The following is a 26,908-nucleotide window of genomic DNA, read 5'->3' as shown; positions in this document are numbered from 1 at the left end:
GCCAAAGCAACTGTTACCTTGCACTGGATGAAGGGCCGAAGGAGCACAAAGATAGGGATCCGTGTTCTTACGATAAAGTCGAGGAAATCCCACAGGGCCAGCCCTCCCACCTTCCGCAGGGCCATCTCTTTGACTTGCAGGCTCAGCCAGTACCACTGGCTGTCCAGTTGGCGTTCAAAGCAAACAAGGATCACCTTCAGGGCTACAGGGGAACACACATCAGCAAAGGGCAGTCAGAGATGTTACCAGTGTCCCTCATGAGCACTGGGGGAAGAATGGGGGAGGGGGCCACAGTGAGCACAAACCTATACAGGCATGCTTTGCATGTACATGCACATGCACATCCACACACCTCAGAGTCACAACTGTCTTTTCTATCAGTCTCCAAACATGGCAGGGAAGGAGCAACCAACCTTCTAGTAATAAAGGCCTCAGGATCAGTATTGGCAGTCCCATTCCCAGAGAAATTTTTCTACTTCATACCTAAGTTCTTCTGTATTTTCTTGCTCTGGCTTTCCCTCTCCCTCCCTGTAGAGTTCTTTTGTCTTCCCAGAATCAGATATTTTGAAAGCAGCTCAGAGTAGGAATACAGCCCTGGCTGATCAGACAACCTCAAAAATCTTGACCAAGCATATCCACACAAAGAGTCACCCTGTGAGCACAATAATCTGCAGATGATTTATAGGGTGATGAAAAGAACCTTTCTAGCAGTGCAGCTGCATGAGTCATGGTCACACTGCAATTTAAATACAAATATGGTCCAGTAAGCCAAGGGTAGTAATTCACAAGAGCAAGAGCATGGCATTACAAATGGGGATGAACAGCAATGAAGTTCAAAACAATGCTCTGCATTAAAGTGGGCAGTGATTAACACTTGAATCACAGGAGAGACAAGGAATCTCTCCCTTTCCATGTTCCCCATGTCTGGTAAAAACATTGTTGGGGGAAAGTTGACTACTCCATCTTTCTTAATGGGATGGCCAAGACTTCTCAGCCATTACACCTCTGTATCCTGGTTTGTTTGGGTGGGGGGCTAAATCAGTGGTGAACTGCCAATTTTTCATCAGTTTTACTCCATTCCTCAGATACAGGTTAACAAAGACCAAATATAAATCTTCAGATAAATGCTCGCCCTCACAAAATCAGAAACAGAGAAGCTGTTTTTGAAGGGGTGCTTTGAGAGAAAACTGTCCCCGTATAGGCCCGACTGCCTGCAGTGCTGCTGCATCTCCAATTTAATTATTTTTTCTGTCCTTTCACCTGTGGGTCAGATGGGAGATAAGGCAGTACTATCTTGCACCACCCTACAGCAAGCAGGGGGCATACCAGTCAGTAAGGACCGTGTGTGGGGCCAGCAGCCAGACAGACTACACCACCTCTCACCCTAGATAGCCAAGGGCCAGTGAGGCTGTGACGTTAGGGGTTGATGGGCAGTCTGACTCGCCTTTGTGGCTTCACTGCTGTAGTCTGGCAGTGTGAAAACTGAGCGACTTCTACCTGTGCTGCTTTTCCTCCAGCTGCAGTGCAGACATCACTCATGTTGTGATATATTCCAGAGGTACTCCTGGCTTCATGCTCTGGCCTGGCCCCTTGTTCAGGATAAGGCCTAAAGCAGCTCTAAAGAGGTCAGTTAGCTCCTGCCTGAGATGGTTTTCTTTAGTGCTCTCTACAGAGAGCACTCCACTCTACTCTTGAGCACTCCACCATAGCTCTGTCTCTTCTCAGTGGTCAGTAGAAGCCATCACTCACCCAGGTAAGCAGCCTGGCTGGTCGATTCTGCAAGCCCTTCCCGCCGCAGGTCCTTCCCTGCATCTCCTGGGGTGGAGCAGTGGGCGGGGGAGCTCTCCAGCATAAAATTCTTGCTGCGGGAAGTGCTGATGATGCGAGGTGGCAGGAGGATATTGATAACAGTCTGGAGCAGCAGCAGGACCTCAGGCTGCTCCAGCCAGGGGCTGTCTGAGATACATTGGGAGGGGAAAGAGAGAGAAAGATCAGGCTACATCCCATCATAGACACCCAGAAGATCCAGACTCTGTTCAGTTCCAAAATGGGGTGCATCTCAAATGTCCCCTAAGCATAAACTCCGTCCCCCACACCTTGTTATGCTGTTTCTCCTCCTGCAAGCAAAGGCAAAGTTTATTTTAGCACCAACACAAACACACACAAACATAGAGCCACACAGCACAAGGAAATGTCCCATTCAGTGGTCTCATTTCCTTTTAGCATTCCCCTCTCCCTTTACTCTTTGCTTTCATTTAGGGATTTACCAGTGAAGACCCTCTATAGCAGAAAGCAAGGAGCAGGACTTGTGCAAGACAAGTGGCATGGATTGGGCAAACTGTGATCCACAGGGGCACACAATTTCTGTGATCTCTGCTCCCCTCTGTGACTTCTGCTACAACAGATTTGTCTTGCCCTGCACTCCAGTTTCAAAAGCAGGAGCACATCTGTGTAAGACCTGACTCAAGAACCAAGGCACAGCTGAAATAAAGAGAAGAAATAACAACTACTCCCAGCGGGGCTCTTTTCAGTCTCAGACCCAAAGGGCACTTAGCTGACATACTGCCAGTGACAGAAAACCAAATTAAATAATAAAAATAAAATACAGAGAGCAGAGAAAGTGCAAACATCAGTTGTCAGAAAAGAGGGACAAAAATTCTTTTTGTTAAATTAGTCAGACCTTTGCTTCCAGATCCTACTGTGAGCACAAATGGAATCAGTAGGTTTAAAAGCATTCCTTCCCTTCTTTCCTGATTGGTGAATGGGGAGACGACATGGCTTAGGGGGAAATCTTCTTTCAAAGCCTGTGCAGTAATAATAAAAAAGGATTAAACGATTTCATCAGCAGATCATGCACACAAGTCACTGCAGGGAATGACGATCCCCTGGCCACCCTGTTCACACAGTACACCACCAGCTCTGATGACCTGATTCAGCATTAACTGAATGAGATGTCCTCAGACCATTTAGTCAGGAGTAAAAGGAATTCACAGAGTAACATAGGGATCACCTGCTCTTGTCATAGCCAAATGTAAGAAGCCCAGACTCCTAACTCTTAAATATCATTAACAAAATCAGATGTATCCCACAGGAGTCAGCTGAGTGTTAGTCCTAAGCTCTCCACTGCTGTGAATGGTATCAGGATCTGACACAGACTATAGAGAATAAAAAAAGGAACAGAGGAAACTGCACAAATGACATTATCTAAATATTCTCCTGTCCGAACACGGAGGCTATTCCCAAACACATTTTTGGTCTGCCTCACTTTGTGCTGCCCTGTCATCCTTCTTAACACAAAGAATGAACTCCTGAAAAATAAACAAAATGCATGCTTACTTTTTGACACACAGTCAAGCTTACATTGAAAGGTCTTTCACCTTTTTTTAGAGGAAGTAATTCAAAAGGCTGTCACCAAAACCTTTGCTCATTTACAACATCCCAGTTGCTACAGACATAGCTGTGAAATGCTACTCCTCAAGCTTGCAGAACCGGGCTGAGAAATTCTAGGAGATGTTTTCTGATGGGGTGTGAGGTACTTCTGTTTTGTATTCTGCTGGAAGTATTGGGAATTATGACTTGTGTTTTTCCTGACATGTTCGGTTTTCATTACATTTAAGCCCACAAATGAGTGAACAGGGAGAAGAAGATAATAGAAGTAAAAGTTCCCAATAATTAAAAAAAAATGTATTAATTTGGTATGTGGTTTTGTTTTTTTTTAATATATAATATTTCACAGCAAGTGAAACTGGCCTTTTTGGGGTTTTTTTGTGGTTTGTTTTGTTTTGATTAAGGAACCATTACCTCAGAGCTGGAAGAAATCTGTTCTCTTTCTGTGCCAGTTTGTACCAAAAAGTCCTTTCGTGCCTCATGCTTGGAGGGACCACTTTGTGTGTTGGTCCCTGTAAGCCTTCCTTTCCAAGCCATCCTGCTGCTCAGAAATACCTGCCTAAGTATTCAACTGGATGTACCAATGCATATTTAAAAATTCAAGTTGGAGCTAAATTAGCTTTGGTCACCATTCAGACTAATTTCATGCCAGTGGGGAAGGAAAGGGACACAGAGGCAGAAAGACTCTGTAGAAAGTTATAGTGCTGCTATGAGAAAGGAATAGTGAAAATCTCCAAAAAGTCTGGAACTTTTTTTAATTCTGGCAACAAGGATATCATTGCATCAGCAGCTGAAAAGCCAAGTTGCCCGGCTTTTTGTGCTGGCACACTGTGTGACCAGCTCAGGTAAGAGCAGAAGAGCACAAACTCCACTCTCAGTTACACACATGGTCCCACAGGAAAGTTTGCATGGATGTAACCCAGGCCAGGCCCCATCCTCCTGTGGCAGAAGTCTTACACTAACTCCTTAGATCCTGCAGACAATCCTAACCTGCTTGTCAGAGCCTTAAACAGCATCCATCAGCCAAACTCCCTGGACTTCAATGGCAGTGTTAAGCTGATGGATGCTTGCTGTAGATTTGGCCCCAACAGATGAATTCTGAGCTCAGTTCAAGCCTTCAGAAAGGAGGGAGAATTTACATGTTGCTTCTCCTTAAATTTTGGTGCATGTTCCACAGTTTTTGCCCAGCTTTTGCAGAAAGAAAACAGAGCACTGATGAGTTGGTGTCTCAACCAGAAGCTCTAAAGGCCTGGCCGTGGGCCAGGGCAGACACACCTGTATCTGCAATGCTACAAGCCGGACAACAGCTGTGCTGAAGGGCAGAGGTGGCGAGAGATAAGGGCTGAGATGAAGAAGGGGTAATCCGTCAGCCACACTGGAGGGTCCTACCACTCCCATCACCTGCAATACAAACAGAGCACATCACCATAACTGGCTACTTACAGTTTCATCCATGCCATATCCTCCAACGTCAGTGAAATGGAGGTGCCTTTCATTGAGCACTGAGCTGGGGTGGATCTAGGAGAACCAGCCCCCCCAGTGGTCCTTGCAGGAGCTGGGGCCAGTGAGGAGAAGGAGTTCTAGCAGGGAAAGGGAGGGGAAAAGAGGGAACCAGCAAGGATGGGAGGAGTGCATAGGTAACCCGGTACATTCATAAATGTACCCAGTACCAGCCCTGAATGACCAGCACTGGACTGGTGGAACAGCTAGAGTTGGAGGATATGTCATTTGACAACTGTAACAAATAAAAATCTGTCATCAAAGCAAAAAGTCTGCATTGAAACTGGACATCTTTTCCCTTCCCTTGCTTGAAAACTAATGTCCTAAGTTTGACCCAAGCCAGGTTTTGTACAATGTTCAGATTCCTCTCCTTCCTCTCAAACACAGTATGTTTTGGGGAACTCTAAGTATGATTCCTCTCAGCTGACTGACCCCAGATGTCTGAAGCAGAGTCACCTGCATGTGACCTGGTTGTCTGGAACTCCTTGAATAATCACCAGAAGGAAACAGCGCTTCTAGGGGAGAACTATTTGTACTGTTTGGGATGTGTTCCTCAGGAATTAAATCACAGGTTTAACATGGCTGTTTCTTGCCATGACCAGACACATCTAGATGATGGGAACAGGGAGAAGGTACCTGGCAGATACCTAAGCTTATGGGAGATGAATGCATGCCTCTTTTCCAAATCCAGCCTGGGGAAAAGGTAGTAACCAGGTTTTTGCCAGAAAATCAAAGAGCAATTTAGAAGGGAAAGAGTCAGAGCTCCTTCTTTATATCACTATGGATTATCATTGAGATATTTCCTCACCTTCCCGGGTGATTGATTTTTGGGGCTCCATGGTCTACACATGATACACCATGCAGTCAATGCTCCCACAGCTCATAGTGCACCCAGTTCTGACAGCTAAAGGTAAAATACTTGTAGCAGTAAGAGTACATGTTCCTGGTAGCTCTCCCTGGTGTTCCCAGCCAGCGGAATGTAAGCACAATGACTGCACCTCAGCACTGTGGAGCTTCCTGCTATTTTTAGAGCACTGGCTGATTCTTATTGTGGGCCCCTTGGAGATCTTTCTGGGGTGATTCACTCTGCCATGCCTGCTTGCCAAACTGCAAGTCCATTCCAAACTCCTATTTGAGCTAACTGTGTAGCAACCTGCCCATGTAACAATTCTAAGCAGTCTGAGGGCCCAGATTTGTGTTAGCGCCAGGTAGCTGCTAACTCTGCTTGGATGAAGAAGAAGTCTTATGGACTCTGACAGGTTGGAGCTTCCCTGCCCTTGCAGTAATGAGTGCTGAATTGACCTGAAGGAAAGGAACCTGGCAAAACCAGATATTGCATTTTAACTAATGATTAAATTTTTAAATTTTTACAGCCCCTCAGAGCACTTCTGAACCCTGAAATGTTTTTTATAGCTGCTAGATAAGGTTACAACATTTGTGCTCTAAGGAGAAAATGTTATAAAACCCAATAACAATAAAATTCTAGTGCAGCCTTTCTCCCTTAATTTATATTTTTGCACATGGAATGAAAGCATGCTTGTTTGCCCAAATAGCTGGAGTTACATGGATATTAAAATGGGGGCTTCCCCCCAGTGTAACAGCTGCAGAAACACTATGGTCTATCACTGAACGACCAGGCACACTCTGTCCATATCACTTGTCTGTTGAAACACACTTAGGAGCATAAACTTTACTAAGAGAGGGATCTGAATATTGGACAGTGCAAACCTGTACTAGATCAAGCCAGGGACATTACAAATAGTGGAGTCAATTCACCTTGTAAACCCTTCTAACTATCCAGCATCTGATGGCCTCTGATGGAGCCATCAGGGCCCTTCCCCACTGGGGACGGTAGGTATCCCCAGTGCCACCTTCTCCCCGTCTCTACCAGGTGTGTGCAGTCTCCACCACCCCACTCTCCAACTTGCAGCCCTCAACTCTCAGCTCAGTCTGGCAAAGGTGGATCTTCAAAGTGGTGCGTGGGAAGTAATGGAAAATAAATTGCTTGACCACTGCTATCGGTCACTGTATCTCCCCATGCACCACTTCAAAAATGAACCTTCCTATCTCTAGTGTCACTTTCAGAGTCCTCTTGTGAGGGCTAAAGGAGACAGGTAAAATGACAGGAATGGGAATAAACTGTCATCTTCTGTCCAGAGAAATCAACAGCAGGGGAAGGTTTAGCAAAGCTTCATGGGTTTGCCGCTCGGCTACTCACCAGATTGACACAGACATTGATCAGAGACCTAAGGTGAGGCAGGAAGGATATGATAGGCTGCCTCTGAAGTGTCAAACAAACCCCTTCAATCAAACTGCTGGCAGGCTCCCACTCAACCTGGCGCCTGCAATACAACAGTAGGTGCCGTTAGCCGTGGGCTCCTGCCCCCCACCAGATGCCCAAACACTGCAACTGACACACAGTGACGCTCACAGAGGAAATGTGTCAGACAGCAATGATGTCCAGGAGGAGCACAGAGTGTGCGACAGAGCGAAGGCTTTACCCACGCAGTTCAGGAAGGTACAGAGCACACCGGGTGTTTGAGAGACAAGAAATGCAGCAGAGGGGGCTGGTGCTAGTGACACAAACCTCTCACAGCAGCAGTGGTGGAGGAGCTGCATTTCACTCCCTGATGCTTCCCTCCAACAGAATAGGAATGAAAGGGAGCCCACAGAGTGGTCTCAGGTGTGCCTGTGTGGAGAAAGGTCTGCTGTGTCAAGCTCCCAACCGAGATTATGCCCTCCATCTCATGTGGCTTGTGGATGTTCCCACTGACATGAACAAACCTTGTCAGCCTGAGTGCCATCTGTGAGCTCCTCTGCAGTCCAGCTGCTCCACCAAGTGTCACTCCTAGACTGCCCTAAATTTAAACTGGCTCAGCTGCACAATCTTCATCTTCTTCACCTTGTGCAGGAGGGATGATTCACTCCCTATCAGCACCAAAGTCCTTAATTCCAGGATCTTTTCTTCCCTGACACTTTGCTTTTTTCACCAAAACAACATTTAGGGATTGTGCCAGATGCTGAAGGGATTCCCGTTCCTAATCATAAGCAGACACAGCATAGGTAACATCAAAGTGGTTCACACCCTTCATCTCAGGGCCTGACTCTTTGCAGTCATTGTAGTTCACAAGCCAACATCCGACTGCATTTACTGGGACAGAAAGGCAAAAGGTTGGCATAACTTGTTAGCTCAAGCCTTAAACAATATCCCAGTCAAGCTCTTCAGGTGACTTCTCAGAGCCACATGGGGAATTAAGTGTTCACTATGCAAGTTCTTCTTCAGCCCAACACATATCTCACCTTTGTGCATCCACTGTAATTAAATCTCCAGAATAGTGGTTTGTTCTTGTTCTTACACATCCACTGATTCTAGCAGACACTGGGTTTGGAGGTGGATGCCCACAGGAGGCAGTGTATAAGATTCTGACTGTGAGTACCCCAAGGGATGGCTCCTGGGGTCTTGCACCCAGACCCATCTCTAAGAGACTGCTTGACTCAGTGATGCTTAAATGTAGTTGCTGCATTTGGTCCAGTGGCTTTGCTGTCCTTTCGTGGACAAGAGAGTAATTTAAGCCAAGCATAGGTACAAGCATAAAGAGAGAGAATATAAAAGGATTTTCACTTTATGGACATCCGTTCAGCTTACATAAGGAAGAAAGATCTTCAGGAACAGAAACCCCTACCTGCCTTTGAGGCAGGAGAAAGTATGAGCAGGGAAAGAAGGAATAAATGAGAAGCAGGCAAGACATGGCAAAGAGTCAAACCACCAGGAGAGAGAAGCACCAAAATTTCTGCCTCTCAATTCCCTACAAGGGTGGAGTTTCTTCAAGCAGTTTAGCCAAAGGAAAGTGATGGATAGTGATAGCAGAAAGAAGAGATCACCTCCCTATTATTTGGTCCATCTTTAATTCCTACTGGGACATAATTCTGATGTTCTCTAACATGATTTGCCTTCTCAGCTGAGACTGCCAATGAAGTGCCATTCAAGCAATTGAGGACATATTCCCATGAGGGTGACCAAGAACAATGACTCTTTTTACTCAGATCACTGGAAAATTCACAGGTCTGAGTGATTTTATACCACCCAGACTGCCTCCAAGCAGGAATGCTCCATAGTCAATATTTCTTGAAGTTGCCAAAGCCTCTACGTACCATAATGCCACTGTGTGATACACCAGGCTTCCACTGGTGTATCACACAGTGGTATGGACCTGAAGCAGTTGATGCAGTTCTTTGCCATTTACTAGGGAGCACTCAGAAGCTACTGCATAGCTCCTGACTATTTTTGTCTTTACAGACGACATAACAGTATTGCCATGCTAAAAATACTCTTACTACAGTTTAACTTTCCATTAAAAACCTCACAGCAAAAGTTAATTAAAAGGGCAATGAGATGGAAAAAAGCTGAAGACTTCTTTTCAGGAAAGAAAAATGACATTTCTGGAAGCTCTCTGTAGTTCTTAATAACCATGCTGCTACCAGAAGACACAACAAAAATGTCAACATAAACACACACACAGATAAAAACACCTGTAATTTTCTGGTATGTTGTAAAGGCTCACTGCAACATGACAGCTTGAGGTAGATGACATACCCACACTTCAAGGCTTGCAACATCAGAAACGGACCCCAGAGGGTTTCCAGAGTACCTGCTCACCTCAGAGTAGGCATCTTGTGAATTTTATTGAACATACGATCCAATCTCTTTAAGATGAGGATCAGGGCAGGTCTCACCGCCTCAGCTGTCCAGTCAGTGATGGGCAACATCTCCATGATGTAGTGCCGGAGCCCACGGCTCTCCATCGTCTGCGTGTCATAAGGAGCTAGTTTCAGCAGGGAATGTGCGATTTCTGCCAATCTGAAACCACAGGTCATTAAGAGAAAAATAAATACAGCTTGCATTTCTATACACATGCCAATGAACTAGCATATAAATATTCAGGAGCCTAGTAAAAAGAAAATGATGTGAAAGTCAAATATGCTACTATTTAAACTCTGATCTGATACCACAGTTATGGTCTATTAAGACTGTTTTGCTGGAATCACTGTTTATATTTAAGAACACATGAATGGTCTAAATATTACTCTTACATTGACATTAAATGCACCAAGGGAACATCAGGAATCACAGATTTGTGTAGCTAAAATCAAAGTACCTGTGCTGGCAGTAAGACTACAACATTGCAAATGCCTGTGAAACACAGACCGGACATCACCTGTTTGTCAATTAGTAAGTGATTTGATTTTGTTCTGTGCTTGTTTTTCAGTGTTACCACTTTAGGAAATATCACCGTGCAATTTTCAGGTGTTACATTTTAAAAGTAATGTGTCCATAGGTTTACACAACATGTCCTTTGTAGGATTGCTCCCTGCAGTTTTGATTTGTCTCTCCTAACACCTCTACAGATTGTGTTGCTGTTGCTTTTTCTAACTCTCCCAGGTGGCCTTGCATTTTTGTATTGACTGTGAAATATCATGGCAGCATTTAACTTACACTTGCAGTTTGACAAAAATCTGTAATACTTGGATATTTGTGGTAAGCAAAGACCAGAAATAAAGCCACATCTACTAATAAAAGGGATAGAAACCTGTGTATTTCATGAAACATCAACAGACTTTGTATTGGATGACTATAATACAATCATATTGTGGGGGCTTTTCTGAAATGCATTCAATTAATGGAATATATTTCTATTCTCTTTATAATCTGCCTAATAAGATCAAGGACAACAAATTCCTCACATTAACCAAAAGTGGTATAAAAATGGTTTTTTATCCAGTATTTCTTTATTATTCCTTTTTAAAAACTACTTTGTCCTACTATGGAGTAGCTTTGTTTTCCTTAATGCTGTGAAATTTAAATTACCATATAATTAAGCTTCTTGTTGGCAATACAACACCAGTTGCATGCAATGGTATATGAAAACTTCCTTATGCATTATAAAATGTGAGATCCATTTCATCCAACTTGAAACATCACTCTCAATTAATCTAGCTCCCTCCTAGCAGAAACAAACAACCTGGGAAATTCTATGGGGTAAACAGTAAGATGTGCATCTTCCTTTTCACTGTGTGCAAAAAGATCTTTATGACTCTTGCAGACTAAACATTTGACTTTTAAGTGGATAAAATTGGGTGAGATGAATCCTGTCTGAAGTGACTAGCATATTATCTTGTTTTCTGAAGCCTCTGAAATGGCACCTGTCAGCCTCCCAAGACCATGACTGTCACATCACATTCTGATAAATCTGCTCTCTATGTAGAACTGAGTTTGTCCTACAGTGGTTAAATCCTGTTGGTCATGTCACTGATACTTACGAATTTATGTAAGGATTGAGATATGTTGTTTTTTTTAGAGATAACTATGATTAAGCATTTCAGGTCACAACCCTGACAAAGCAGCTATTTCTAGCACTTTCCAGGAGACTTAAGAGAATCAGAGCACAACTCATTATCTGCTGTAAATCAATGTCATTTTAACTGCTGTAACCTCTGACCATGAGAGATCTTCTCTCTTGAAGAGTGCAGTATTTGCCAGCTGCTAGTGTAAATGAAAAACTGACAAAAGAATCAGGTTTATTCACTCTTGTCCCAGTTATTGCTTCTCAGTAGCAACTTACGTTATTTTGTGTTTACATGAAGAGCAAATTCGGAGAATCAAGCCCAGAGTGCTAGGAGGCCCTAACCCCAACTTCTTCTAGGTCAGCACCATGTGAAACCATTTGCATCCAACCCATGAGCTGGACTCAGCGCAGCACTTCAAGAAAAGACTTGTGCATCTGCTGCATCACATGCTGAGATGCTGGTCCTGTAAATGCCTTCTGTCCCATCCTCCCCTGTATTTCAGGCAGTTAGAAAGCAGTTGTTCTGCCTTTCTTGCTTGTGAGCTGCTGGCTCTGATGCACAGTGCCACTGGAGAGGATAAAGGTTGTATTCAGCGAGGTAGGCAGCTTCCGCACCCCTTGTCCTGCAGAGACAGACTTATCTGCTCTGCTCCTTGCTGCCACTTGTCCTGATATACCAGATGGAGCTGTTTCAGATGGGGGTCTGAATGAGACCAGGGGAAAGCTTAAGAAACCTTCCTTATACACAAGCAGGATCAGTACAATCTAAGGAACATCCAAAAAACTGCATGTTTCAGACAAAACTATACAACCAAAAAGCAATTCCATCTATTCTTATGAAAAAGAAAGGGCTAAAAGAAAGGAACCCCCCTGAAATGAACAAGTAAAAGCAGAATGCCTGGTGAATACCTCATGTGGGACTTCACATCCAGCAGCTCCAGAGAAGTCACTCGGGGCTCACCAGCCAGATTCTGCAAAATCTTCAGCCTCGGACCACAGTGCTTGTAAAACTCTGTGCAGATATTCAGCAGTGACTCCCGTGGTCTCCTGAACTCCTCTCTGGCAATTCGTTCATCCAGCTCCTCTCGGGGAAGACCCTGGCCCTCCTCCAATAAGTGAAGGTTCTCCCTGGAGGATACAAAGTAAGATACAGTAGAAAGCGTTATATGCAGTAGATCATCAGGGATAGATTACAGCAACTTCTTCATCTTGTTTTTGCAACAGATGCTTTCCTCTGCAATTGAAAGAAAGGTAGTTGCATCTGCAATTAAGAAACAAAAAAGGGAAGTTATAATCTGCCAAGTCTTGCTAAAAATGTAAATATTTTCTGTATGAGCTATCCTTTGATACGCTCCCCTGAAAAAAGGCTGCCTGTCACAGCAACAGTATGTGGGAACGGTTCATCACTCATTGGGGGAGACTGGGATAAAATTTTACTGTACCTGATAAAGTGTAGTTTGGCTCCCTGTTCTGGGTACCTGGGAAAACAGAAACAGTGAGGTTGTAAACAGAAACTTAGTAGTGCCTAAACTTGCCTTTCTAAAAGAAAGTGACACTATTCTAACCCAGACATTCATGCATCATGGTCAGGATGGTGTCTTGTGTCACTGGAACGATGCCTACACGTAGTTACTGACCACACTGAATTGCCTTTACCTCCCAGCTTCCATCAAAACACATATTGCTAGAGTTATTGACCTTGTTCTGAAAGGAAAAATTCAGACTTAAAAATCATTGCTCTCTTTCAAGTGACTTTTACTGATTTTCACCCCAGTGCTCAGTCTGTTTCACAAAACCAGAGCTCACCAAGTGGAAAGAATACCTCAGCATGGTTATTATGTTTTATTGTCATTTTGTCTTGCTACTTCTTTTTCAGAATGCATTAATAGACCCTGAACTACTTGGCTAACATGTCCAAGGCTTAATCAGTAATCATTCTAACATCATGAGACTTCTGCTGTTGCTAGCAGATGTCTGTTGCAATGATAACACAACAGAAGCAACAAGTCCAGGAAACCTGGAGCAGTGCAAAAATATTTTGGATCAGAGGCTGAATGTTTGATAATTAGAAAAATCTGGAAATGTAAGTCAAGATGCCTGAGTCACACTGCATTGGGAATGCCTACATTCTCTGTCAGCAGATACATATTAACTGCTCTCCAAAATCAGCAGATAGATAATAAAGTACTACTTTCCATTACACCTTATTTTCCTTAGACCGAGCAATCTTTCGAAGGAAGTAAATGGCAAATGTCCACTTCAGACTTGAGCATGTCTGGTTTATCTGCTGGTTTATCATGTCTGGAGTTTATCTGCTTCTCAGATCAGGGATTGAAAGTCAAAGCCATGTTTCATCCCTGACTGAATAGATTTTAAAGAATAACAGACTCATGCCAGGAGTTACCAACCAAGATGTGTACACATTTATAAACTGACATAATAGCCCTTTGATGATCCATGCAGAAATTGATTTCTAGACCCCTTGAATTAAAAAAAAAAAAAAAAAAAAAAGACGGGTAATAACTTGGGAAACTCTGGAAAAACAGCTGCCCAAGCTTCTGCTAGGGTACAATTCCCCTTCCAGTTCAGCACAAACATTCAGATTTTTAGCACAGTAAGACATAGTCTGGTCAGGAGAAGGCAGGGCTACCTACTGCAAAGAAAAAACTTCACAATCCCAAATGCTTGTGGGTGGATTTTGTTACAAGGTTTCTTAAGCCCTTCTTCTATGACCAAGTAAATTGTCAGTGGCCTTGTCTAATTTGCAGCAGCCTAACTGGAATGGCCACTATGGCCAAGGAGCAGAATTACAGTTCACTACTGCCATGTCCTTCTTTGTTTCCCTCTTCTGTGTGAAACTTCTTTGGTGTTTTGTTTGGTTGGGTTTTGGGATTATTTAAGAAGGACAAGAAGATCTTCAGGCATCCTTTCATTTCTCTCAAATTGTCAGTTACGCTTCCTCTGCTATCTGTAACTGTAAAAAACCCCCACATCAATGTGGAGGTAAAGATCATAGAAAGAGACCATAGGGAATGTACAGGGAAATGGGAAAGGGAACTAAAGAAAACTAGAGGAGGTGCCAGTCTGCGAGCCTCAACTAGCAGGCAGTTTGTGTTTGTACAGCTGTTCAGCCCCTTAGAACAAGGCCAGAAGAATCTGACCCTTCTGCCATCCAAGCATGCTCTGCCCACTGGTCAGTTTGACAGTGGACTCAGCAGGAAGCAAAGCAGAGAATGAGTGAGCTTCAGCAATATACTTCCAGAGGGCAAAAAGGGGAATGAGTAATTTAGGATGTGAGTCCTCCAGTTTGGTACCCTGGTCTTCTATTTAGATACATTGTTTTAAACTAGAAATCCTAGTCTTGGGTATTTTGGTTACCATGAGAAATGCAGTCCTGAGGAATGTGCTCTTTTTATGTGACTGTTTTCTCCCACAGTGCAGTACCCAGAGCACTCCCTCAGGCCAAGCACTCTAAGCAATGAGATGTTACCTTACTGAAAAAAACCCCCAACAAACGGTTTCAAAAAATGAGAAAGAAAAAAAGCCTTACCTGGTGTTCACACCTGCTGACATGGTGTGGTTTGCCGTTGTGGTCCCTTTATGGCCTTGGTCACATCGACTCATCTGTGGGGCTGTCATAGGCCTGGCAAAGAGAAGGTGAACAGCACACTCCACATTAAATCTAAAAAGCACACAGAAATTCTGTTCTTGCTCTGAATTCTGGCATTAATTTTACCAAGTCTAAAACTCAACCATTAATCAAGCTAAGCTGCGTGTTGTGGCCTCCTGTGCATTCCCTCTCCCCACACAGACAACCAAATGCAGGCTCAGCCCCTTGGCTCATGTGTGTTACCTGGTGAGAACTTCTACACTGTACAAGAGGGCCTGCAAAGAGGTGGCAAGGGCACCCATAGAAGCAATCTCCTCCCGAGCTGCTGTCCCAGTGTCCACTTGAGAGGTTTGTTGCTTCAATTTTTGCAAGTAACAGGGAACCAGCGCTTCCAAGACCATCAGCATCTGGAGGCTGGAGAAATAACAATACTTGGTCTGTTTTATTTTGTCATTCCTAAACTCACATTAGGTAGAGGCTTAGGTTTCTATCTGAAGACCCTTGATCTGTCACTAGGCATATGATTTCATTGCTTCTCACTAGAAGTCTTTAGACAAACAATTGGATTAGGAACTTCAGGGGGAAACTAGATGACACATGAAACAATGATAATAATAAAACCCTCTGAACTTTCAGGTATCTTCCAAATATGTCATCCATTTGCTAACAAGCATTTTCCTTTCCAAAGACTCTCTCATTCTCTGATTCCCTCTTGCAAACTAACATTTGTACTTAAATTATCTCCCCTCTTTCTGCTATCTTCCTGTTCCCTCCAGCTCCCTGCTTCTCACCCTCCAGTTCCCTCTCCATTGCTCCTCTGATGACAGAAACTGACAGGATATGGTGTGATCCCCACTGGGAAACATGGCTTACATGTTGCTGCTCTGGCTGCCATCCAGCTTAGTGCTGCACCAGCAGCTGGCAGGACTTGGAGCTGGTGCCCTAGGAAAGGGTAACAGGCAGAGGCTTGGCCTCAGAGAAGCCCCATACTTGGAATGCATTTCTATAGCCACTGCCTCCATTTGCAGCCTTGCTTTCACGTACCATATGCAACTCCTATGCCTTTTCTGAGTCTGCACAAATCAAGACAACAGATTATCACCTTCTGAACGACTCAGGAGCATAAGCCACCACTGTCACACACAGCTTGATGGCTTCACTGATGGAAAAGGTCAAGTCTTCATTCCCATAGCAGAAGTCTGAGGGAGTAAAGCAATATGAGAAGACTATCACGTGATCATACTAACTATGAAAGGAGCTAGCACACTTCTTTTTCCCCCCTCTTCTATTGCTTGCTTTTCATGTTAACAATGCCCAATAGGCTCTTGGACAGATAAAAATTTATCTCTAGAAAAGAAACATATGCTGCACTCCTACTTGAACCATACTGCCCAAGAACTCAGTAGGTTAAACAGCTCTCAGCAGGTCACTCACTGCTGAGCAGAAGACCTACAGAGGGCTGTTTCAACCATCACTCATCAAAAGCTAAGTCTTAAGCTCATACATGGCAAGGACACGTGTCAAATTAATGATAATTTTTATGTTCCCTATGTTTTTTTTTAGATGTTCCCACCACAGAAAAAATGATGCTGATGCACCACTGATGGCAGAAGATAGTTTTACTTCTAATCAAACCCCTTATATACTCATAGCCACATGGTTGCCAACACAAAAGTGAGTCTGTTTTGCTAGAGATTTCAGAAAAAGCTTTCAAAAGCATTTAAGTCACATATTACAAATATCACTTTGGGGATAATTAGTTCTGGGCGCTAAGAAACTAAAAAGAATATTTGTAGAAGAGTAATATTTTTAGTAGAACTATAGTCCTGTTTTCAAAAGTGACTTTGTTATGCAGGAGCCCAAGTCAAAGTTAAGGTCCTAAAACATGTAAATAATTTTGAACAACAGAACTTGGAAGTCAGTTGTTTTAGATAATTCTGATCTTCATATGGATGATACCAGATACACAACATACTCATTTACAGTCTCATCATCAACTCATACCTGAGAATTTTTAGAGCTGTTTATAATAGCTCTCCACAGAAACCTCCAAGATTTTATATAAATGTGTGGTACAATCCACAAAGAAGAAGAAATATCTTCTGTTTCCATATCACTTTATATTATAAGTTTGTATATAATTGTGCAGCATTATAAAATCCCACTTTATTACAGAGCTTTAACTCTAAGGCCAGACAGGCTTCGCAGTGCATCAAGATAACTAGTATTTAAGAGAAGTGCAAATTTGGAATCCTCCTTATAAAAATCAGCAAAAATCACAAAGCAGCCAAATTCTTAAATGTGGCATTGCATGGATAACTATCAAGAGACAGAATGTCCTGGATACACCATACAGCCATATATAACCTAATTTATGATAAATCAACACTCCCCCAGGAGCTCAGCACTGCTGAATGTCTGAATTGTATCACCATCATCTACTAGTCACAGTCTGGCCATGAGAGAGGATGCCTTTTTTTCCTGCCTGTATGCAGCAGAGCAGAGGATGACACTGACCTTGTCAGCATAATACAGTTTATTAGGCATCTTTATTCTTCACCCACACATGTTAAAATTCAAAATGCCAGAGTCTAGTCTCAGATTAGAAGGCTTAAAGCAGAAAAAGTAGCTTTGGAATAAAATTAATTGATAATTCCCCTCCTGCAGAAAATATCAAAAGGATGATGGTAATAAAGCCAGTATTAAAAGCCTCATGAGGCATAAGAAACAGATAGGACATTCCTAAAGAAGAGAAGGGCTCTGAAGAAATCGTGCTGCATCAAATGTCTGTTGAATCAATAAACAATAAACCAGAATTACTGAATAAAGGGTGCTTTATTATTACCTAATGACTTGAGAGGCTTTTCTGCTTTCACCAGCTCTAAGATCTCCAAAATATCTGGAGTATCTCCCTCCAAAGACAGCAGCAGGTCAAACAGGCACTGAGCTGACACTCCTTTGTTGGTTCCATTGTTTGTAGCATCCTGTTCCAACAAGAGACATTCATATAATCCCAGGAATATTTACCTGGAGGTGTGGACAATCTTTGTTTTTGACAACGGGTCCACGTGGAGTTCAAGAGCTCACTGCTCTCAAACAGTAAGCCTTGCCTGACTCAACAGACTGATGCTACAGTGGGAGCATGAACTGAAAACTGCACACAGATCTTTGCTGCCCTGTGAAGGACAAAGATAGGTGTGCTGACAGTGCCCCACTTCAAACTAAGATTCCATTAACTTGACTGAACTCACTAAAATGTTAAAACATAATTAATGAATATTTCAAAACATGACTAATTTAATCTTACACTTCACATGTACTAAAATTTGGCATTAAGCTTTTAATTCCTGTTGCTGGAGTCTAAGAATGGATTTGCATTTAAAGAGTTACAAGTCATTATTGTCCTTTTATAATATATTTATACACTGAAATTTAAAGTGAGACCACATTTACTGGCCTGGACACCAGCAGCCTGCTATCTCAGCACCCTGCTCCATCAAGTGAAGCACAGAAGTGTGCAGAAATAACTCAGGACCTGGTTCTGTGCAGCAGCAAGTGTTCTCTCCTTGCGACCTCTGACGGGAAGTGGCTGCACACACAGGCTTCCCCCCCCCCCGAGACAAGAGAATGGCTCTTACTCACAGGGAACTCTAGGAGAGGGGCCACACTGGCAAACAGCTGCAGGATAAAGGGCTTGCGGTGCAGGACGTAGAACTGGCGACACGCGAACTCAATCGCCTGGCGCAGCTGGGGGTTGCTTTCGTAGTCGGAGTACACCTGAGCACATGGAAAAGGACATGGAGGCAATACTCCAGTGGAAGAGCTCTTCACCTCTTAAGCCCAGATTGAATCAACTACAGCACTGTCATTCCTGATAGGTTTGTCTAACACACTTTTAAAGACGGAGACTGGACCACCATCCCTGGCAATGCATTTCAGGGACCAAATATCCTTAGGAAAAAAGTTTGCCTTTCCTGCTTGAACCTTGTTCACATTATTAGTCCAATATTTTTTGTCCTACATATCAAGGTGGATTCCTTCCCTCTCCTTCCTAGAAGCACTTTACATGTTAGAAGCCAGTTAGTACTTTCTTCTTGAATCTTCGTATTTTTCAGTCAACCAAATCTTCCAGTCCTTTCTCACAAGACATGCTTTCTACATGAACATCCCTCTTTTCCTGCAGTCTCTTGAATTAACTGATGCTTTCTCTGAGCTGGATAGAGCCAATACGTCCAGTCAGGACTGCTGCTGATGAAAGCAGAATTATTCCATCTTTTTCACATGATACAAATCTCTGTAGTCAACCCCGACTGGCACTTGAGATATTTTTCTCTTCTATCCTTCAGTAGAAGGATGCTGTTGATTCATGTTTGGCTTCAGATCTGTAACTCCAATATTCTGTCCTGCTGAGGTGCCACTGAATCAGTTACTTTTCCTCCCACATTCTGTGGTTGATGATTCAAAAGTAAGGTTTAAGCTGACCAATATGGTGTGTTGGTTTGGGCTTGGTTTTTTTCAGACTGCATCTCTAGTTTGTCATGACAATTTGAACTCTTACTCTGTCCTCCAACATAGTGACAGTGCCACCCACTTTTAAAATATTTCAAGGTTTTTAGAGTGGCATTTCCTTCAGGGCTGGCCATTGAACCATGCAGACAGTATGTTGCCAAAAGGTGGGATTTATTTCTCAGTTATGTAAATAGTATGAATTCCTAGGAATAACTTCTCTGTGTGAGACCTCTGCAGAGACTTTTCAGTGCCCTGGTAGGCTGAGGAAATTAGCACAGCTTTAATACAACCAGAACCCTCTAGCATGAGGATGAGGCCAGACAATTACCAGCAGTATCTCCTTTAGCTGAGAAAAGGGAAATAATTAGCTGTATATGCATTTTACCAAGGAAAATGGAAAAACCTGCAAGAAAAGAGCTGTGTGGGAGTATGTGCATGTATGCATCAGGAACTGAGCTTCAGTTAGTGCCTGGATCAAGCCCAGAAGTGGTAAAAGAACTGACCACAAACGAACCAGCTGATCTTAGGTGTCTGGCACAGAGAAATGAAAGTCTGCAAAACCAAAAAGCTCAGCAGCACTTGCATTTTCTTTTGGAATTGCTTTTTTAACCTCCCAGGAGTGGCATTTCAATAATTCAGTAGTTGACAATAATTGAGAGTGAGGATAGGAAAGAATTACAAACTAATTTCTCTCAATATGAAAATGAAGTGGTTACTGTTGAGGACTTCAAATTATGTTATTAGGCTATTTTATTTCAAAATGTCTTGTTTCTCATTAATAAACCCATGCACTGCTGACCTGGATCCAATTCATACTTATCTAATCATGTAAGGCAGGATATCAGACTTTCCAGTTACTACAGAGCTTGCTTAGATAGCTAAAGTAATCACTGGTCTTAATTATTATGCTCTGTTAACTGTGTGAAAATGAACATGTACAGGGATGATTCTTTTCTGTATTTGCATTATAATACTAAATCTCTACTTAGATACTGTCTTTGAGCCCTGCAGGAATAATCCTGTCTGTAAAAGAACTATTTTTTAAAATTTTATTTTCAGCAGCTGATTTTTTTTCAAGAATCAAAAGGAAAAGAGGCCCACTTCTTCATCTTGAAGTGAAGAGAAACTCCACTTCTGACACTTCCAATATTTCTCATCACTCAGAAGAAAAGACAACATGCAGCTTTTCATAAACATTTTGAGTTATTTTTGTACTTAGAAAGTGAATATAATTTAGTTTCAATCAGCAAGTAGTAAATCCAGATATTTCAACTATTTCCCAAACTTCAGCCATCCCTGAAGGAAAAACCACGAAGAGATGCCCAAGGTCCAAAAATTGTCCAGAAATTTCAAATTTCTGTGCAGAAATACACAGAAAGGAAAACAGACATTTATTTACTTAACACAAAGGAGAACAGAAAATGTAATTTACTCAAGAGGGGAATAGAAAGCTAATTTGGGCCATCCCACTGTTGCCTTCTTGGGGCACCTAAAAGCTCTCATGAGGACTCAGCAGATCAACGTTTCCCTGTTAAGTGTCAATTCCATCATGGAATCACAGGGTGGTTTAGGTTGGAAAGGACCTTAAAGCCCATCCAGTTCCACGCTCTGCCATGGGCAGGGACACGTTCCACCAGACTAGGTTGCTTCAATCCCTGTTCAATTTGACCTTGAACACTCACAGGGATAGGGCAGCCACAGCTTCTCTGGGCAACCTGTGCCAGGGCCTCACCACCCTCACAGGAAGAATTTCTTCCTAAGGTCTGACCTAAAGCTGCTCTCTGTCAGCAAGACACAGTGCTCGCTTGGCAGAGTTCCCTTGCATTGCTCCTGGGCATAGCTCACCTGCAGCATGCTGGGCAGCACCCACTGGTACCCGCTGAGGGAGAAGAGGTGGTTGAAGTGCACGGCTGTGTTGATGACTGTGGCAGCATACTGCCTCAGGAGGGCACTGTCCTCAGGGTGCAGGATCAGGGCACCGTTGAACACGTTCAGGAACAGCATGATCTCATCCCCCCATGGGAACTCGCTGGGCATGCCAAGGAACATCTCTTCCAGCAGTTTAATCCACAAGCTTTTCTGAAGAGTATCTAGACCAAAGAGCTCTTTCCCAGCTGCAGGGGAGGAGAGTAATCAACACCAACAGCAGTCAACTCTGTCCACCACAGCCAGCCTCACTTCCCTGCAAAGAACCATCCCACAACAATGACCGTCCTTCTGCCTTTTTAAAATTATTTCACCCAGCCTGAGTTTCTATAAGTGCCCACAGGGCTTGAGCAAACCTTGACTGAAAGCTTCAGTATGAAGATAAAGAATGATAAATATCACAGCTCACTAATCTGCTGGTTGGACACTCTTCTCTTAAAAAATGGGAGATCTGAGCTTGTACATGCATCATCTGCCTCACACAGAGACTGTGCAGATTTATGCTCAGTTTTTATGTTCCAGGTGACCCACACATCATAGGAGACTGATGCAGTGTTACAATAATGCTTCTGAAATCAAGTGCCTTAATGGCTGTTACAGAACATGCCAATGCTTACCACTGTGCAAAAATGGCCTATTTAACCTATTTAACATCAGGCTGGAAACCCTACTTTACATTCAGAGCAAAGTTTCTCTGTGGACTGTTTCCTTATCCCTGCTGCAGAATTTGCCTAGTCTTCATTGGATGTCAATTGCTTCCTCAAAGCAGACAGCAAAGGACTTCAGGCAAACCTTTCTGGGTAGTCTCATGCATGATTTTAATACTCAATTAAAACTTATTCTCATTTGGGTCCAAAGAAAGTAGCCTTTTCTGGAGAATTCTAACAGTGAAGCTCTTTCAGCTGCTGTGCTTACAAACCAACAGGTCTGTATCAGTTTCCGTAGGAAGAGATTCATCAGCTTCCAGAAAAGCGGTAAGCCTGCGTGCTTCTAAGGCAAATGAGGCACTGAAACCTTCTGGGCCTTGTGCAGCGCTCCAGGAAAGCTGCCGAAGGATCATACCTTGGGGATCACTGAAGAGTGAGAACTCAGCATCAATGGCACTTCGGGGAAACGAAGGCAGGCGGAGGAGGTCCTCCTGGAGCATGGACACATGAGACTGCTTGTGGGCTGGAGGAATCTTCTGCGTCAGTGAGATCAGGAACAGCACCCGCCCCACTTCCTCCAGCTTGCGGGTGAACACCTGGCAGAGAAAAAGAGACAAAGATTGGTATCAGCCTAATTCAAAAGCTCTTTGAAATGTATATGCACTTCATCAGGTTCACTTCCACGGCTTTCTCTGATGGGAGGGATGCTGCACTCATGGCTCAGAGGATCATGATCAAATTCACAGGGCTGGTGCTGCACCCTCTCACTAGAATTTGTGTGACCACTGTTCTCCAGCCCAGCTCTGCAAAGATGGATTGTGTTTGTAAAAATGACTAATAACATTTTCTATTTCAGTCTTCTGGAGGACCCTAAGTGGTTGCAGAACAATTTTCAACTTTGCCATGGGTTTTTCTGTAGATTAATGTAAGCCCCAGGGTGGTCAGAGAAACCATTGCCAAACTGAAAGCCATATGGTTGTAGTTCCTCTCTGCAAGGTCTTAGACTACAGTCAACAAGAAGTTGGAATTGCTATCTACCTTCTGGGATGAGGCGGGCTGACATCTGGCCATGGAAAGTATATGTATGATTGTAAAAGAAAAAGTAGACAATAAAACAAAGCAGACTAGATTCTGCTTTGTTACTGCAGTGTTACTGCAAAGGAGCAAAATCTTGCTTGATTTCAGATTATCACTTCCTGTTTACACCAATTGGGGAACCGAATTCCATTCTACCAGCCTACTTTGAACTTGTGATTGGTAGGACTAGCCAGGCTAGATATTCTATTTCTATTTTGATGCTAGAAGTAACCATTAAAGCAGAGTGATGTTTAGTTCCAGAAGCAACTCTCTTTGGAAGCAGTTTCGAGACGGCTTGTAGCTACTGGGATGAAGCCAAAACCAAAACTTGAAGCATGTGGTTTAACATGTGACAAACATCAGCTTCACCTGCCTTGCTGTGACATTGCTCTGAAGTGCACTCAGCTCAAAATTCGGTGCTCAACCAAGCAACAAAAAAAATACTTTTCCATGGATTGCTGCTCTGTGGGTGGTTACTACAGTGTTGCTTTATTTGCTGAAGCTGGATGTTTTCCAGCAACATCTTGTATGACTACAGAGAGGCTAGCAAATGTGTGATACAAGTTTAACCTTAGAAATAATTTGGGCTCCAAGTACTCTAAATATAAAAATGTGGAAAGTAAAACAATGCCCTGACAAAAATGGGAAGCTCATTTTAATATTTTTGAATCACATAGGGTGTATTAAACTCATTTATTTGTGGGACATCTTTTTGAACCAGACTAATTTCTGTTAGAGAAGCAACCAAGTTGATTCCAAGTAAGTTCAGATTTTTATTGATTTTCTACTGACAGATGCAGCACACGAAATACTGCCCTATTCTGTGCCATACACATATGAGATTGCATTAGCTATATTTTCCATTATTTTAGATGCTAGTAGCTCTTAAGCAGCTTTATAGCTGCCTTTCATAACCACTCCTGATGATATTTTCCTACTCTCAGTAAAAACACAACTACAATACCTGATTTTTGGCTACAAAAATACAACTGTTAATACCAAATGCATAATGTTTAACCACATTCCCACATATCTTTTTTAATTTTCTGCTTATTACCATCCTCTGCAGACACAGTTACAACAATTTTCTCTAAACATTTAGCTCTGTGCTACTGCGACATGTGGCTTCTAAAGGCAGTGTAAGATCAATACCAATGTCTCACTGCCTAAACACATGTAGGCGTTTGCAACTCATTAAAAGCACTGCATTGCCACTCTATTTAGGGTGCAGTTCCTAAGGGAGAGCTCCTGGGAACTGCAGAACATCAGCAGGACAGATCATCAAGTCACAAAGCTGGAAGATAGGGAGGACAGTGCTCTTCTGAGGGCAGATATTCCCCTGACCAAACACATAATGCTGTCCCTCTGGAGTAGCTGTGATAAAGTCTGACCTCTGAGAGCAGGACAAGGAAGAAAGGCAGGTAACAATCCCTAAAGAGAGAAAAGTAGAGTAGATAATTCCTGCTCCCCAGCCCAGAGGTCATGTTAAATAAAGGAATAAACAACTTCTTAAGCTGAGGCAACTGAAGCTTTTCTGGCCAAGTATAAGAGAATGCAAAATGATCCACCTAAAGGAAACTGGGTGGACAGAGTGGGGGAGGGGGAATTCACATCCCACTATTTACTCTTCCTGCAATAATGTACAGTATATGTGGCCCCAAGGCAGATTTCATGCTGATTGCTACTTCTCCAGCAAAGCTCTTAATCTGCATGCAGCATGAGGGAAAGCCTTTAAAGGCAAAAAAAAAAAAATTATTTTCAGGGTTTGTTTCTGGGAAGAGGTGTTTGGTGACAGTAAGATACCTGTTTCTGAATGAGCTCTTGACCCTTTTCTGGATGCATCTGCACCAGGTTGAGCTGGGGAGAAACTGACCTCCGGAAAGGATAAATATCACGGACATAGGTCTGCCAGGAAAGGAAAAAAGTGTATTTTAAATAAATGTAATCACTATGGCATCACTCAACAGAATGGAATAAAGGGCCCTTAGCCCTTTCTGAAGGGCAGGGGCTTTCCGACAGTGTCAGGCATTGTGAAAGAGCACAAACAGAAGAGAAATTTGATCTTTTCTAAGAAAACTAGACATTCTTGACTTAAGAGCAAGGGACTCCTCTTCAGCCTCTTCCCTCTTCTGCCTCTTCCCTCTTCTCTCAAACTCCAATCTTTCACCACACATAACTAAAGATGTGAAGTCCACAGGACAGAGCTATTTATAGGCTGCTTGTTCAAGATGAAAAGTCACAAGAACGAAATCACGTGGACCCGATCTTTGCCTTACCTTGTTGTAATGAATGAGATTCCAACGCTTATCCATTAAAAAATAATGAGAAGACTGAGTTTCAGGTATGTTAAAAAACTCCAAACATTCCTGAAAAGAAAGCAATCAAAATACCTTGTTACTTTTTAGATGTTTTGTACAAATACCACATCTGAAAGAAGAATATCCATCTAATAATCTATAAAGGCACAAGCATGCATGCCTCAATCAGACTGGCACATTAATTATTAATTTGGCTTTAATTATTTCTTTTTTTAATCATGAAGTACCTGAGTATGTTTGTGATAATCAGGGCATGCAGACATCACAATCGTGAACACTGATGTTACTTATCTCGATGTCTTCATATCACACATATTTGTCTGACTGTATGAGCCATATGGGCCTGGGTATTTATCAAGATTTAGTGATAGGTGATATACAGAGACACTAAAGTTCTGACCCATCAAAACACTGAGATGTGATTTCCAGTAAAATCTAACATAGTCAGACAAACTGAAGGCTATTACAAATCTGTTTCCTATGTGGCTCAGTTAAAACAACCCAGGAATTTTTTGGCAGAAAGGGGAAGTGACCACATAGCTCCTGGATCCCAAAATATCGTTGTGGCTACTGAACCATCATTTTCACTCTGATCTCAATCAATCTGTTGTCTCTAGTGTTGATAAAACCAAACACTTAAATGATTTATGTATTTATCAAAAGTATACAGGAAATACCCAACAGGCTGCAGTGTCTCCAAATGTGCTTGCATTTGTGGGGTTTGGGCTTTCTGTGAGTTCAGAGCATTTTTATTATCCTTAAACATGGGAACCCGTGTATTGCAACCAAGCTCCCCTCACAGGGAGACAGACATGCCTGTGAGCAGAACTTCCCTCCCTGACACTGGAACAGGATGATCAGGCAGAATGGATTGCTGGCATACATGTATGGCAGGTAAACGTAGGCAGTTTGTCCAGCTCAAAAACTCACTCCTACCTTCAGAAGAGCCTCAAACTGTGTGTCCTCGTGGACTGGTAACTGCGTTGGGATGTCACACTCATTCTGTCCGTGCACGACAAGGGTTTTTGTGCCTAGAGGAAGAAAAGTTGCATTCTCCCTGGCCTCTTTAATTAACTCAATTTCAAGAGACTGCCCATGGAGGAAGAGTGGTACTTAAAATTCATTCCTGGACAGGCAGACAGACCATGTGAGTCCTGTCTGGAACCATTAAGTAGGGTTAATATATTCCCACCCTTCCACAGTTGATGAGAAATTGATATGTTTTTAAAGGATAAGATGGCTTTAGTAGCAACTTTCAACTCTGAGGAAGAAACATACATAAAAGGTCAAACCTGTTTATCAGCAAAGTATCTCATCTGACTCATGATTCCCAGAGTCTGAATGATGATCCTGCCAGCCTTTCACAGCCCAACTGGCACAAAACTGTGGGTTGAAATACTGTTTTAATTCACTTTCTGTTTGCTTCTTTTAGAGCTCTTACAGGGGTTTTTTGTATCTCAAGGAAGTAGCAGTAGAATTTAGTGACTGAATACTCAACTGAAGGAAAACTGCCTTACAATATGCAGCCATTTGTAATAGGTCTTTTTCTGATCCAGTTCTGATGCATTTTCTTTTTGGTAGAGTGGGCCA

The 26,908-nt window shown here is 42.8% G+C and overlaps 1 protein-coding gene across 7 annotated transcripts in view; it reads right to left on the bottom strand.

Annotated features, from left to right (window-relative positions):
- LOC125328686 (protein unc-80 homolog) overlaps positions 1-26,908 on the bottom strand; it is a 139,735-nt gene that overhangs the window by 19,424 nt on the left and 93,403 nt on the right. For 5 of the 7 annotated variants that reach the window (XM_048309724.1, XM_048309725.1, XM_048309726.1 and 2 more), the window contains 18 exons: positions 26,255-26,349; positions 25,277-25,366; positions 24,804-24,905; positions 22,339-22,519; positions 21,196-21,464; positions 18,484-18,618; positions 17,687-17,825; positions 15,944-16,040; positions 15,085-15,255; positions 14,782-14,874; positions 12,674-12,709; positions 12,141-12,359; positions 9,545-9,745; positions 7,106-7,229; positions 4,663-4,788; positions 2,681-2,804; positions 1,750-1,956; positions 18-202 (listed from right to left, as the gene is read on the bottom strand). In XM_048309724.1, coding sequence (XP_048165681.1) covers positions 18-202; positions 1,750-1,956; positions 2,681-2,804; positions 4,663-4,788; positions 7,106-7,229; positions 9,545-9,745; positions 12,141-12,359; positions 12,674-12,709; positions 14,782-14,874; positions 15,085-15,255; positions 15,944-16,040; positions 17,687-17,825; positions 18,484-18,618; positions 21,196-21,464; positions 22,339-22,519; positions 24,804-24,905; positions 25,277-25,366; positions 26,255-26,349 — 2,594 coding nt within the window. Of the gene's footprint in view, positions 1-17; positions 203-1,749; positions 1,957-2,680; positions 2,805-4,662; positions 4,789-7,105; positions 7,230-9,544; positions 9,746-12,140; positions 12,360-12,673; positions 12,710-14,781; positions 14,875-15,084; positions 15,256-15,943; positions 16,041-17,686; positions 17,826-18,483; positions 18,619-21,195; positions 21,465-22,338; positions 22,520-24,803; positions 24,906-25,276; positions 25,367-26,254; positions 26,350-26,908 lie in introns of those variants that run through there. The other 2 variants (XM_048309730.1, XM_048309731.1) reach the window with 2 other exon arrangements.

This window comes from Corvus hawaiiensis, chromosome 7 (assembly GCF_020740725.1).
Source record: "Corvus hawaiiensis isolate bCorHaw1 chromosome 7, bCorHaw1.pri.cur, whole genome shotgun sequence".
In the NCBI taxonomy this organism is placed as follows: Eukaryota; Metazoa; Chordata; class Aves; order Passeriformes; family Corvidae; genus Corvus; species Corvus hawaiiensis.
The sequence above is the reverse complement of the archived record's forward strand: the minus strand, read 5'-3'. Positions and strand labels throughout refer to the sequence as shown.